The following is a 13,282-nucleotide window of genomic DNA, read 5'->3' as shown; positions in this document are numbered from 1 at the left end:
TTTACAGTTCTTGGATATTTCGATTTTTCGTTCCTTAAAATTTTTAATTTTTCCATTTCTAAATTTTTAGATTAATCGAGGTTTTGATCGAGTTCGATTTCGCAGTTTTTCGATTTTTGGACTTTTCAACTTTTTGATTTCTCAATCTTTTGATGTGTTTTTAAACTTTTCAGTTTTTCCATTTTCCGATTTTTCGTCATAGATTTTCGATTTTCCTACGCTTCGATGTTGCGATTTTTGAATTTTTCGTCATTTCAGTTTTGGAATTTTTCAGTTTTCGATTTCGGACTTCGATTTTTCAACTCTTCAATTTTGGAAAATTTCACATTTTTTTAGTTTTAGATTTTTTGATATTTTGATATATTGATTTTTCAATTTTTTTGTATTTTAATTTTTGAATTATCAATATTTTATATTTTACGATATCCTGAGTTTTTGCAATTTTTGGATTTCCCAATTATACGATTTACGTAATTTTCAATATTTCGATTGTACAAAATTTTGTTCTTTGGATTTTACAATTTTTCTGCCTTTTAAGTTTCTCAATTTTTTATTTTCGATTTTTCAATTTTTTGTTTTTCAATTTTTCCAGTTCTTAAGTTCCATTTTTTAATTTTCATTTTTTGGAATTTCTTTGATTCGACACTTGAGAAATTGAAAACTCGGAAAATTAAAAATCGAAAAACTAAAAAATCGGAAAAAAATTAAATATCGAAAAACTGAAAAAGCAAAAAAGTGAGAAATCGAAGAACTAAGGTAACGAAAAATTGGAAGCCCAAAAATTGTAAAAGTGCAACATTGAAAGATCTAAACATCGAGAAAAAAAAAATCGGATAATTGAAAAAGTGTTCAAATCCGATAATTGTAAAAAAAAACGAAAAATTCCAAAATCGTAAAGTTGGGGACAAGAAAATGTTAAACTGAAAAATCAAAAAGTTGAAACCGGATAAATGCAGATAAAAAAAAAGAATTATAAAATCAGAACATTGAAAAACAAGAAAAATGAAAAATTAAAAAATCACAAATCTAAAAATTTAATAAACGAAAGATTCAAAAAATTAAATTTGAAAAAACAAAATATGTACCACAATTTAAACTAGAAAACTCGAAAAATTGCAAATCGAAGACCTGAAGAAAGAAAAAAATATATAAAAAATTCAATAATTCGCAAATTTAATTGCACAAATATAAAAACATGTTAAATATGATCGAAATCATAATAAAGTCGCTCGGTACACACTTCGCTGTGATATCCAAAAATAAATGTCAAAAATTCCAGTCATAAAACACAAATCATAACACAAAACGCGCATAAAATCCGTTTTCCCTCTTCGAATTCAGGGTGACATTCACTTACTAATAATTTTCAAAGCAAACTGATGTTAAAAATTAAATCTTGAACTCTGCAATTTATTTCCAAAAATCTCTTGTCGTTGTTTACTCAAGTTCCTGCTCTTGCAGAAGCCTTTGGTACCACTTGGACCAAGCACTTCTGCAGATATGACAAAGAAACGAAGGAATTCAGCATGGTACCATACAACCAGCTGACCACCAAATCGGTAAGTCCCGATTTTCCCACTGGAATGTGGTGTAATGGGTGATTTCAGGTGTCCCAGCCTGAAACCATGGTACTAACTTCATGCGTCCGCCGCATGTCCGACTCCATCGAAAAACGATTCTGTTTTGACATCCAGCTGGACTCAAAACCCGGAGTCGCTTTAACCTTCCAGGCTCTCTCAGAGCAAGACCGCAAAGACTGGATGGACATCATGGACGGGAAGGAACCGGTACTACCTCAATCGCGACTCTAAACCACCACTATAAGTAAATTTCCAGACTTACACCACTCCAGGTGTTAACAAAGCTCAGAATTCCGAAGAGAGGTTACTGGACGACGTAGGCATCCAGTTTGTGAAAAAGTGTATAGAAGTACTAGAAAGTAGGGGGTTGGAGGAACAAGGGATATATAGAGTAGTGGGGGTTACTTCGAAAGTGAACAAGTTGCTGAATATGGGGCTGGATCGTAGGAAAAGTGACAAGATAGCGCTGGAGGACCCCCAGGAGTGGGAAACCAAGACTATTACGAGCGCTTTGAAGAGCTACTTGAGGAATTTGCCGGAACCATTGATGACCTATAAGTACCACAACGGGTTCATAGCGGCAGTCAGTGAGTACTTTCACAGAAACCATATTCCAATCCCTAGTACTTGTTTTGTTATTCCAGAAAACGAGACGCGCCAACTCCGAGTACACGACGTCCACACCCTAATCCACCGGTTGCCCAAAACCAACTTCGAAGTACTAAAACTTTTGATGAAGCACCTCACCAAGTAAGTTTCGCCCTTCTCACACTACTACCATTGTTTAAGTATATTATAGTTGGACAACCTATACGGACAATCACTTTCCCATGTAGAAAAGAATGAATATATATTTTACATCTCACTCGCTTCGCTATAAAGTGGCGGTACCTTACGGAAGGGGGTAAAAATAGTCCGTAAGCACGTGATGTCGATAAGGTAGTAAACGGACGTATTAATCAGTACGTTGTACGGGGAGTAGTCACAAAATAAGCAAACGTACGTGTTGAAGACTTTACATATATGTAATATATGTATATGTAGTGCATACCTGTTTCAAGGTTAAAAGTCATCTAATTTGAGAAATCGAAACATAAAAAAATCAAAAAAATTAGAATTGCAAAATCTAAAATTTAAAAATCGAGAAATTGAAATTGGTTAATTCAAAAATCGAAACATCGAAAAATTGGAAAATCGAAAAATAAAAAAAAATTGGACAATCGAAAATTTAAAAATTCCGAAAATTGAAAAATTGAAATATAGAAGAACTGAAAACTCAAAAAATCGAAAACAATTAATTATTTAAAAATTGAAAAGTTAAAACTGAGAAATCGAAATACTCAAAAATCACAAAATTGAACGAAATATCAAAAAATTAGGAAATTAAAAAATTGAGAAACAGAAAAGTCTAAAAATCGCAAACTTAAAAAATGGAAAAATTGAAAAATCAAAAACCCGAATAGGAATTTTTCAATTTCTCGATTTTTGAATTTTCGATTATTGAATTTTTGGATCCTTTATTTTTTCAATTGTTTAAAGTAGAGACTTTTCGATTTCTTGATTTCTCGATTTCTCGAATTCTCGGTTTCTCCATTTCTCGATTTTTCGGTTTTTCACTTTTTTGATATTTTTATTTTTCAATTTTGGGATTTTTGCTTCGATTTCTTGACAACTTAGTTTTTCGATTTTTAAATTTAGTTTTCTCAATTTTTCAGTTTTTCGGTATTTCAGTTTTTGGATTTTCCAATATTTCACTTCTTCATTTTTGGATTTCTCGATTTTTCAATTCTTCGATTTTTAAATTTTCGATTTTTTAATTTTTTTGTTTTTTAATTTTTGATGCTTCGATTTCTCTGGTTTTCGGCTTGTCATTTCTTCAATTTTTTTTCGATTTCTCGATTTTTCGGTTTTTCAATTGTCCAACTTTTTCGATTTTTCAATTTTTCGTTTGTTGCATTATCGGGATTTTGATGTTTTGATTTTTAGATTGTTAATTTCTCGGTTTTTAAATTTGTAAATTTTTTAGTTTTTGATTTCTAATTTTTTTTATATAAAATTGTTCAATTTCTCAATTTTTCGACTTTTCGACTTTCGATTTTTCGATTGTTTAATGTTTGGTTTCTAGATGTTACAGTTTTTCAGTTTTTCGATGTTTCGATTTTTCGTATTTTTGATTTCTCTTTTTTTCAATTTTTTAACGTTTCAGTTGGAATTTTTTAGTTTCAATTTTTTAAAGCAGAGATTTTTCGATTTCTCGATTTCCTGATTTCTCAATTTCTCGTTTTCTCAATTTCTAGATTTCTCGATTGCGATTTTTTTATGCGATTTCTTGACATCTCGGTTTTTCGATTCATCAATTTTTCTTCGAATTTTCAGTTTTTCCATATCTCAGTTTTAGGATTTTTCAATATTTGGCGACTTCATTTTTGGATTTCTCGATTTTTCAATTTTCGATTTTTTATTTTTTTTTTTTTTGTTTTTCGATTTTTGATGTTTCGATTTCTCGGCTTTTCGGTTTGCCAATTCTTCAATTTTTCTTCGATTTTGCGATTTTTAAATTTTCAAGTTTTCAATTTTGTGTTTTTCGATTTTTGATGCTTCGATTTCTCGGATTTTCAGTTTATCGATTCTTCAATTTTTTTTCGATTCTTCAATTTTTCCAGTTTTCAATTTTTCGTTTTTTCGATTATTATCGGGATTTCGATGCTTTGATTTTTCGATTGTAAATTTCTCGATTTTTAAATTTTTCAGTATTTTAAGTTTCGATTTATGATTTTTAAGTTTGATTTTTCGATTTTGCGTAATTTAAATGTCTCAATTTTTCGATTTTTCGACTTTTTCACTTTCGATTATTCGATCATTTTTTGATATTTCGTTTCTAGATGTTACAGTTTTTCAGTTTTTCGATTTTTCGATTTTTCAGCTTTTTCATTGTTCGTTTTTTCAATTTTTCGACGTTTCAGTTAGAATTTTTCAATTTCTCGATTTTTCAATTTTTCGATTATTGAATTCTTCGATATTTTGCTTTTTCAATTTTTTAAATGAGAGATTTTTCGATTTCTGGATTTCTTGATTTCTCAATTTCTTAATTTTTCCATTTGTTGATTTCTCGATTTTTCAGTTTTTCACTTTTTTGATATTTTAATTTTTCAATTTTGTTTTTTTTTATTCGATTTCTTAACATCTCGGCTTTTCGATTTTTAAAAAATCGAAAAATTGAAGTGAAGAACTGAAAAATCGAAACTTTAGGAAGTGGAGAAATGGGAATATAAAAAATAGATTAATTGAGAAATCCGAAAACTAAAAATTCAGAAACGTCAAAATTTGAAAAATCGAAAAATCTAAAATTTAAAACATTGAAAAGTTAAAATATCCTAAAACTGAAAAATGGAGAAATCCAAACATCAAAAAATCAAAAAAAAAATCTAAAATTGAATAATCGAAAAACTGAAAAACCAACAAATCGAAAAATCGAAACGTTGTAAAATTCAAAAATTGAGACATCGAGAAATCGAAAAATCAAAAGACAAAAAAATCGAGAAGTCGAAAAATCAAAAAATTGAGAAACCGAAATAGGCCAAAATCGAAAAATCAAAAACTTAAATATGGAAAAATTGATAAAGCGAGAGATTGAATAATCAAAACATCGAAACATCCGAATCTCAATAAATTGAGATCTCAAAAAATTTAAAAATTCGGAAATTTAAAAAATTAAAATATAGAACTGGAAACTCGAGAAACCCAAAAATCTAGAAATTTAAAAATTAAAATATGGAAAAGTTGAAAAATTGAGAAATTGAAATAAAAAAACAAAAAACTGAAAATCCAAAAATTAAAAATAGAAAAATCTAGAAGTCGAAAAATGAAAGAATCGAAGTATTGAAAAATATCAAAATTGAAAGAAATATCCAAAAATTGAGAAATCAATAAAGCGAAGTCGAAAAATCGAAGAATTGAAGAACTGAAAAATCGAAACTTTGAGAAGTGGAAAAATCAAAAATAGATTAATTGAGAAATCAGAAAACTGAAAATTTAACGCAAAAATTTGAAAAATTGAAAAATTTAAATACTGAAGAACTGAAAAGTCAAAAAATCGAGAAATCGAAAAAACTAAAATTAGAAAATCAAAAAATAAAAAAAAATTGGACAATTGAAAATTGAAAAATTGAAATATGGAAGAACTGAAAACTCAAAAAATCGAAAAGAAATAATTTAAAAATTGAAAAGTTAAAATTGAGAAATCGACAAATTGAAAAATCCAAAACCTGAATAATCGAAAAATTGAAGAACTGAAGAACTTAAAAATTGAAACTTTAGGAAGTGGAGAAATGGGAATATAAAAAAATAGACTAATTGAGAAATCCGAAAACTAAAAATTCAGAAACGTGAAAATTTGAAAAATAAAAAAATATTGAAGAACTAAAAAATCGAAAATTTTAAACATCGAAAAGTTAAAATATCCTAAAACTGAAAAATGGACAAATCCAAACATCAAAAATCGAAAAACTGAAAAATCAACGAATCGAGAAGGGGAAAATTTTAAAAATTGGAAAATTGGAAAATCGGATAAATCAAAAATCTAAACATCGAAAAATCGAGAAACCGAAAAGCAAAAATCGAAAAACCAACAAATCGAAAAATTGAAACATTGTAAAGTTCAAAAATTGAGAGATCGAGAAATCGAAAAATCAAAAGACAAAAAAATCGAGGAGTCGAAAAATCAAAAAATTGAGAAACCGAAATAGGCCAATAATCGAAAAATCTAGAAATTTAAAAATTAAAATATGGAAAATGTGAAAAATTGAGAAATTGAAATATAAAACAATCGAAACATTGAAAAATCTAAAGTATAAAAAACAAAAAACTGAAAATCCAAAAATAAAAAATAGAAAAATCTAGAAGTCAAAAATTGAGAAATCGAAAAACCAATAAAGCGAAGTCGAAAAATCGAAGAATTGAAGAACTGAAAAATGGAAACTTTGAGAAGTGGGAAAATCAAAAATAGATTAATTGAGAAATCAGAAAACTGAAAATTTAACGCAAAAATTTGAAAAATTGGAAAATTTAAATACTGAAGAACTGAAAAGTCAAAAAATCGAGAAATCGAAAAAAGTAAAATTAGAAAATCAAAAAATAAAAAAAATTGGACAATCGAAAATTGAAATATGGAAGAACTGAAAACTCAAAAAATCGAAAAAAAATAATAATTTAAAAATTGAAAAGTTAAAATTGAGAAATCGAAAAACTGAAAAATCAAAAACCTGAATAATCGAAAAATTGAAGAACTGAAGAACTTAAAAATTGAAACTTTAGGAAGTGGAGAAATGGGAATATAAAAAAATAGATTAATTGAGAAATCCGAAAACTAAAAATTCAGAAACGTGAAAATTTGAAAAATAAAAAAATATTGAAGAACTAAAAAATCGAAAAATCTAAAATTTAAAACATCGAAAAGTTAAAATATCCTAAAACTGAAAAATGGACAAATCCAAACATCAAAAATTCAAAAAAATAAAAATTCGAAAATCTAAAATTTAAAAATCGAAAAACTGAAAAATCAACGAATCGAGAAGGGGAAAATTTAAAAAATTGGAAAATTGGAAAATCGGATAAATCAAAAATCTAAACATCGAAAAATCGAGAAACCGAAAAGCAAAAATCGAGGAGTCGAAAAATCAAAAAATTGAGAAACCGAAATAGGCCAATAATCGAAAAATCTAGAAATTTAAAAATTAAAATATGGAAAATTTGAAAAATTGAGAAATTGAAATATAAAACAATCGAAACATTGAAAAATCTAAAGTATAAAAAACAAAAAACTGAAAATCCAAAAATAAAAAATAGAAAAATCTAGAAGTCAAAAATTGAGAAATAGAAAAACCAATAAAGCGAAGTCGAAAAATCGAAGAATTGAAGAACTGAAAAATCGAAACTTTGAGAAGTGGAAAAATCAAAAATAGATTAAATGAGAAATCAGAAAACTGAAAATTTAACGCAAAAATTTGAAAAATTGAAAAATTTAAATACTGAAGAACTGAAAAGTCAAAAAATCGAGAAATCGAAAAAACTAAAATTTGAAACAATGAATAATTAAAATATCGCAAAATTGAAGAATCGAGAAATCCAATTCAATTTGAAAAATTGAAAAATCGGGGCATTGAAAAATTGGAAAATCCAGAAATTGAAAAGCTCAAAAGAAAAAAATCGAAAAACCGAGAAATCCAAAAACTGAGACTTTGAGAAATCGAAAAATCGGAGGATCGAGAAATTGAGGAGTTGGAAGCCGAAAAGGAAAGTTAAAAATTGAAAAATTGAGAAATTGAACAATCAAAACAACGAAACATTTGAATTCGCTAAATTGAGAAATTAAAAAATTGAATAATCGAAAAATTTTAAAAAAGAAAAACTGGAAAATCAAAAATTAAAATTCAAAAAATCGAAAAATTGAAAAATTGAAATATAGAACTGAAAACTCGAGATATCGAAAAACCTAGAATTTTAAAAAGTGAAATATTAAAACATCGTAAAGTTTAAAAATTGAGAAATCGAAGCATTAAACAGTCGCAGAATTGAAAAATCTAAAGTTTACAATAAATTGAAAATCCACAAAGTAAAAAAGCGAGAAATCAAAAAAAATCCATCAATTCAAAAATCGAAAAGTCTAAAAATTGAAATATTGAAAAATCTCATAACTGAAAGAAATATTCAGAAAATTGAGAAATTAAAAAATTCTTAAGTTCTTAATGCGTTTTTTTCTCTCTTGTAATTATTTGTATTGTTAACGCCGAAAGTTTATGTCATTCTGTTATTTACTTTGAACATATATTTTCATTTTGTGTTAATATTTTTGTAACACCACGAATCTAAATTTTATTTTAATCTTGTAAAACTAAACAATTATACCAGTTTAAAAACCCTTGGAAAGTTTCTGTCAGTCTTCAGATATAGTCAAATAAAAATAGGCGTCAAATTCATTTAAATACAATTCTTTCGTATCACGTTACAACGCGTTGCTTCATATTTTTTATGTCAAGTATATTTTCATATTTTGTACATATATGTTTATACACATTACTGTTTACGGAACAATGTTAATTATGGATTTATGGATAACTCCTCGTATAAGAGCAGAGTGAAGGGTGTTTGCCTTTGCTAATGTTTGATGGATTCCTTTTCTAAAGCTCACTATTTAGGCGAAGTAAAATTTGTATTAGGTTGTCCAACTATAATACACTTAAACAATGCTACTACTAGTACTACTAGTACTACTTTGTTGATAGTGTGGCCGGCAAGTCCGACAAAAACCTGATGACGGTGAGCAACCTGGGTGTGTGCTTCGGGCCTACTCTCCTCCGCCCCGAAGAAGAAACTGTGGCCTCCATCATGGACTTGAAGTTCTACAACATCGTGGTCGAGATCCTCATCGAAAACTACGACAAGATCTTCAATAGCGAGCCCGATAAGACGCTTCCGGTTGAGAATAATACCCCTCCGAGGAACAGCTACAAGCACATCGAGCACCCCACGAACTACGAAAGCAGTGACGTGGTGTATGCCAGAAGCTACAACTCGAATCATTCCAATCACGTGGCGCCGCCGTACCGTCCACAGATGACTTGCGTAAGTTGAACGGGTGGTCCGAACCGCTCTAACCGTGTCATTTTAGACTGTTAAAGCGTACTACGAGGAGCCGGTGTCTGCGAGTATGTACAGCGTCCACGAACCCAACGGAGGCTACGCCAACTTGATGAGTAAAAGCGAAGTCGTTCCTATTTGTCAGCCTATAATGCATCAGAAGGCGATGCAACGGTTTATGCCTACAGTGTCTTCACAGTCTGAAAGTAATATTCCAAACTTACCTAGTCACAGTCCTACGTACATCAGACCTTTCAACCGCATTAGTAAGCATTAAGGCTTTTTTAAATGACTTGGGGGAGTTCGGCTTGAGTACTTCTCGAGTCGGGTTTTCCGTTTGGTGGCAACGCTTGACTAAAGCTTGCAACTAATCAGTAGTTTTTGTCTAATCGGGTTTAGTTTCTTATGGTTGGTAATAAAGTTTCAGTACCTAATAGTACCAGCAGTTCGAATGAGTCGGTGTCGTCGACGTCCAGAGACGGTACTAACTACGTGACAACTCCGAAGAAGAGCGAAAGATCGAGCATCTACATGGCTTACCCGAAGAGCTACAGGTCGCCGGGCGATGTGTAAGTATCTGTGAATAATGGTGATGGTCGCATTACGTGCACTCGGGTACTACTAACACTTTCTTCATCCAATCAGCACACAGCTGCGTAAAGAAACTAATTATCTAACTACAGCTTCTGGGAGATCTAGTCCTTCTTTGACCAGGGTTCGGTAAGATCTTTTTCGTGTGCTTTCGCTTATCTCGCACATTGATCAAATACATATAGATAGACCCATGCTATTGTTTGGAGCGAACAGGCCAACGGCCGGCGAACAAGAGATGGCGCACCAACAGTCGGCCGTCAAACGCCGGCGAAAAGCTTGGACACCAATCGCGCGCGTAGATAACCCAAATCACAGCAACAATACATTTAATAAAGCTACCACTCGACAGAGGGCGACGAAAAAAATGTGTAAAAATCTCATAGTAAACATTTATATAATTTACAACGTTGCCAGATGAGCCTAACACAACTTTGCCGTTATTTCTAGTCGATTAGATTTTATTTCGTTTAAAAGTTTCTGGTGAATAAATGGAATTATTATAATGAATAAACAATACAAACAAATTATTACTTGTTATTTTAAATACTTGTTAGTGTTGATGAAAACATAAATGGTAATTAAAGTTATTCTAAATACGGTCCGGTCCGGTAGCTCAAATTTTACAGTACGAGTGGTATGTTTCAGGACGAGTAGGTAGCCGAGTCTTTAATTTCGAAACGAGTACTGCGAAAAGAGTTACCGGACGTATGTTGTTATGTATTTTATTTCATACTGTCAACATAGTTTTTTATTCGATAAAATTATTATTATTTTGAGAAAAAATCCAAATCGAGTCACTTTTTCTGACATCGTTAGCAACCGCTCTTTGGTAAATGTTTTAATTTGTTTATTCGTGCAAATCAGCATCATATGTTTAAACACATAGTACTTATAACACTTTACAGGACTTATTGTTTTGTATAATCCGACTCGATGGACGAATGTTTTGTGCAATCCGTCTCGAAGGACCAATGTTTGTGCAACTCGGCTCGTCCTACCAGTATTTTTTGTAATCTGGTTGATACGACAATGTGATACCGAATTGTACTTTGATATTGCTCCAAGGACCTTTGTTTTCTTGCGTGCGAGATAATAGACAGCGTTCGGTTTCGATGTTTAATACAGGACGGTTACAGAAGTACTAAATTTACATTTGTATTTACAATAACAGGTAAAGCAAAAGAGACCCAAAAGGGTCAGTGGCTGCTTCCGGAAATGGAACACTTGTCCTTTTTGGCTCAATTTTATCGGACTTGTCCGTTTTTTTGATTTTACCGGACTCGTTCGAATCCAGTAAAACGTCAAACTTGACATAGTATGAAAGTATGAAGTAAAATAAATAAATTTTATTTTCAAACGTCATATAACTGACACTTATATGACGCTCTTACCGGGGTTTAAGTGTCATTTCTATGACACCGTGTTTGAGCGGCGTATAAGTACTACTTATACTCCGCCGGCGTATAAATAAAACATTTATACTCCGCCGGAGTATAAATATGTGAAAATCATAGTGGTTGTCAACCATAGTAACCATGGTAAATGAAATCAAGGTAATTCCTTATTGAAGCAAGAAGATAGGAAATAATCATTTCAAAAGAAGATTAATCGTTTGAAAATAAAATATTGTATTTCATTCGGAGTTTAAGTGACTTCATGTGACTCGTATGGACTTAATTCGCCTCGCTATCGCTCGGCGTTTAATCGTCCATACTCGACACATAAAGTATCACTTAAACTCCTAATAAAATAAATATCTATTATGATGTAAATACAATTAAGTATATCGATAATTCGCTACTGAAAATTTATTGAAATATAATTTGTGTTAAAAAAAGATTTTTGTGGTTTTATGGTTTATTAAATGTAATTAAAATAAATACTATCAAGAACTTGTATTATATATTAAAAACATTCATTGTAAATAAGAAAATTATGTAAATAAACCATAAAACCATACAAAATGTTCCTGCGACCTGTATTCAAAATCCCAGTTTACCAATAGGAATTAAGGCACAAAGATGTTTCACTGAATTTATTACCGATTTTTCAAGAAAAGTATGCTTATAAGCCTATAAGCGTCTAATGGATTAAAACAACAAATAATAATCACAATTTATTTGTTTTATGTGTTCATTATAATAATCCCATTTATTTACCAGAAACTTCTAAATGAAATAATATCTGGTTGACAAGAAATATCCGCAAATTTGTGTTAGGCTCATCTGGCAACGTTTTCGGTAGGTAGGTATCAATGGAATAATGCGATTAGGTATACTGACCGTTTTAAGGAGTGCTCGTCAAATAGTGCGTAAACTAAAAGATTTGGTAAATTTTCTTGGAAGAGTTTGTTTCTTCAATGAAAATTTATGGTTTTTAACTCTTCGGCCGCTTGAAAGTCTCGCCATGTGAAAATAGATTATTTGATAACCTGTTTCGTAATAATTGTAAATACGAACAAAAGCATATTTGCATACTCTAAACAACTGGCCATATCGATTCCAAACTTGTACAGATATGTTTTTTAATGTTTCTGTTTTCAATGAAATAAATTTTATTTGCAAAATACTTAATGTCTAACGACATATCACGCATACATACTACCCCATTTACTATATTTTCAATCTGTGCATTTTTCGCTTCATTCGTAGGAGCCAAGTAAGAAGCATCAGTGAGACCGGCGGTCTTTCAATAGCTCGTAAATGAAAAGATTTAGTAAAGTTTCCTAGAACAATCTGTCTCTTCATAAAAAAAATTAGACATTTTTACTATGAAATATAGGTACAATACGCTATATTCCACTGTTTGTTTTCTTTGAGATACGACTAGTTCTTTTGCGGAAGTGAAACACCAAAAAGTCTAAAGTCCGGAAATCAGAGTGAATTTTAAAACACATAAAACGACTTCTTTATTTATTTAAATATTGTCCTGTAACGTCCTGCGACGTGGAATGGAGTTTCTTAATGTACAAAAGTATGTTAGATAATAACCGAAAAATTTTTTTGATTAAAACTAAAGGAAACACAATTATTACTTGGAATAAAAATAAAGAATATCAAGAACTTGTGCTATGTATTAAAAATATTTAATTTCAAATAAGTAAATTATGTTAATAAACCATAAAATCACAAAAATCTTTTTTTAACACAAATTATATTTCAATAAATTTTCAGTAGCGAATTATCGATATACTTATAGCTATTTATGGCATAAGTGAATAAAAGTGAATTTTATCCACCGAAAAAACAGTTTAGCACACGAGGCGAAGCTGAGTGTGATAATGTTTTTGAGTGGATAAAATTCGTTTATTCACGTGTATCATACAAGATTTTTTCCAATTTCGCAAAATTGTTCAAAAAATGTATTGTTGAGGTAATCCATATACATAAAAATATTAATTATATTACCAATATCATGAACATTTGAAGAAGGTAAATTGCCTAAACTGCCTGTACTTTCGTCACGGTCAAATT

General features: G+C 30.2%; 1 protein-coding gene across 1 annotated transcript in view; it reads left to right on the top strand.

The window, feature by feature from the left end:
• LOC135140820 (rho GTPase-activating protein 26-like) overlaps window positions 1-13,282 on the top strand; it is a 104,325-nt gene that overhangs the window by 88,111 nt on the left and 2,932 nt on the right. The window contains exons 5-12 of the mRNA XM_064071516.1: window positions 1,462-1,559; window positions 1,608-1,787; window positions 1,837-2,167; window positions 2,225-2,330; window positions 8,861-9,200; window positions 9,247-9,481; window positions 9,637-9,784; window positions 9,861-9,935. Of these exons, the coding sequence (XP_063927586.1) occupies window positions 1,462-1,559; window positions 1,608-1,787; window positions 1,837-2,167; window positions 2,225-2,330; window positions 8,861-9,200; window positions 9,247-9,481; window positions 9,637-9,784; window positions 9,861-9,935 (1,513 nt within the window). The remainder of the gene's footprint in view (window positions 1-1,461; window positions 1,560-1,607; window positions 1,788-1,836; window positions 2,168-2,224; window positions 2,331-8,860; window positions 9,201-9,246; window positions 9,482-9,636; window positions 9,785-9,860; window positions 9,936-13,282) is intronic.

This window comes from Zophobas morio, unplaced genomic scaffold (genome assembly GCF_036711695.1).
Source record: "Zophobas morio isolate AGI-343-1 ecotype UQ-CSIRO unplaced genomic scaffold, CSIRO_AGI_Zmor_V1 ptg000041l, whole genome shotgun sequence".
Taxonomy (NCBI): Eukaryota; Metazoa; Arthropoda; class Insecta; order Coleoptera; family Tenebrionidae; genus Zophobas; species Zophobas morio.
Note: the sequence above shows the minus strand (reverse complement) of the source record. Positions and strands in the feature narration are given on the sequence as shown.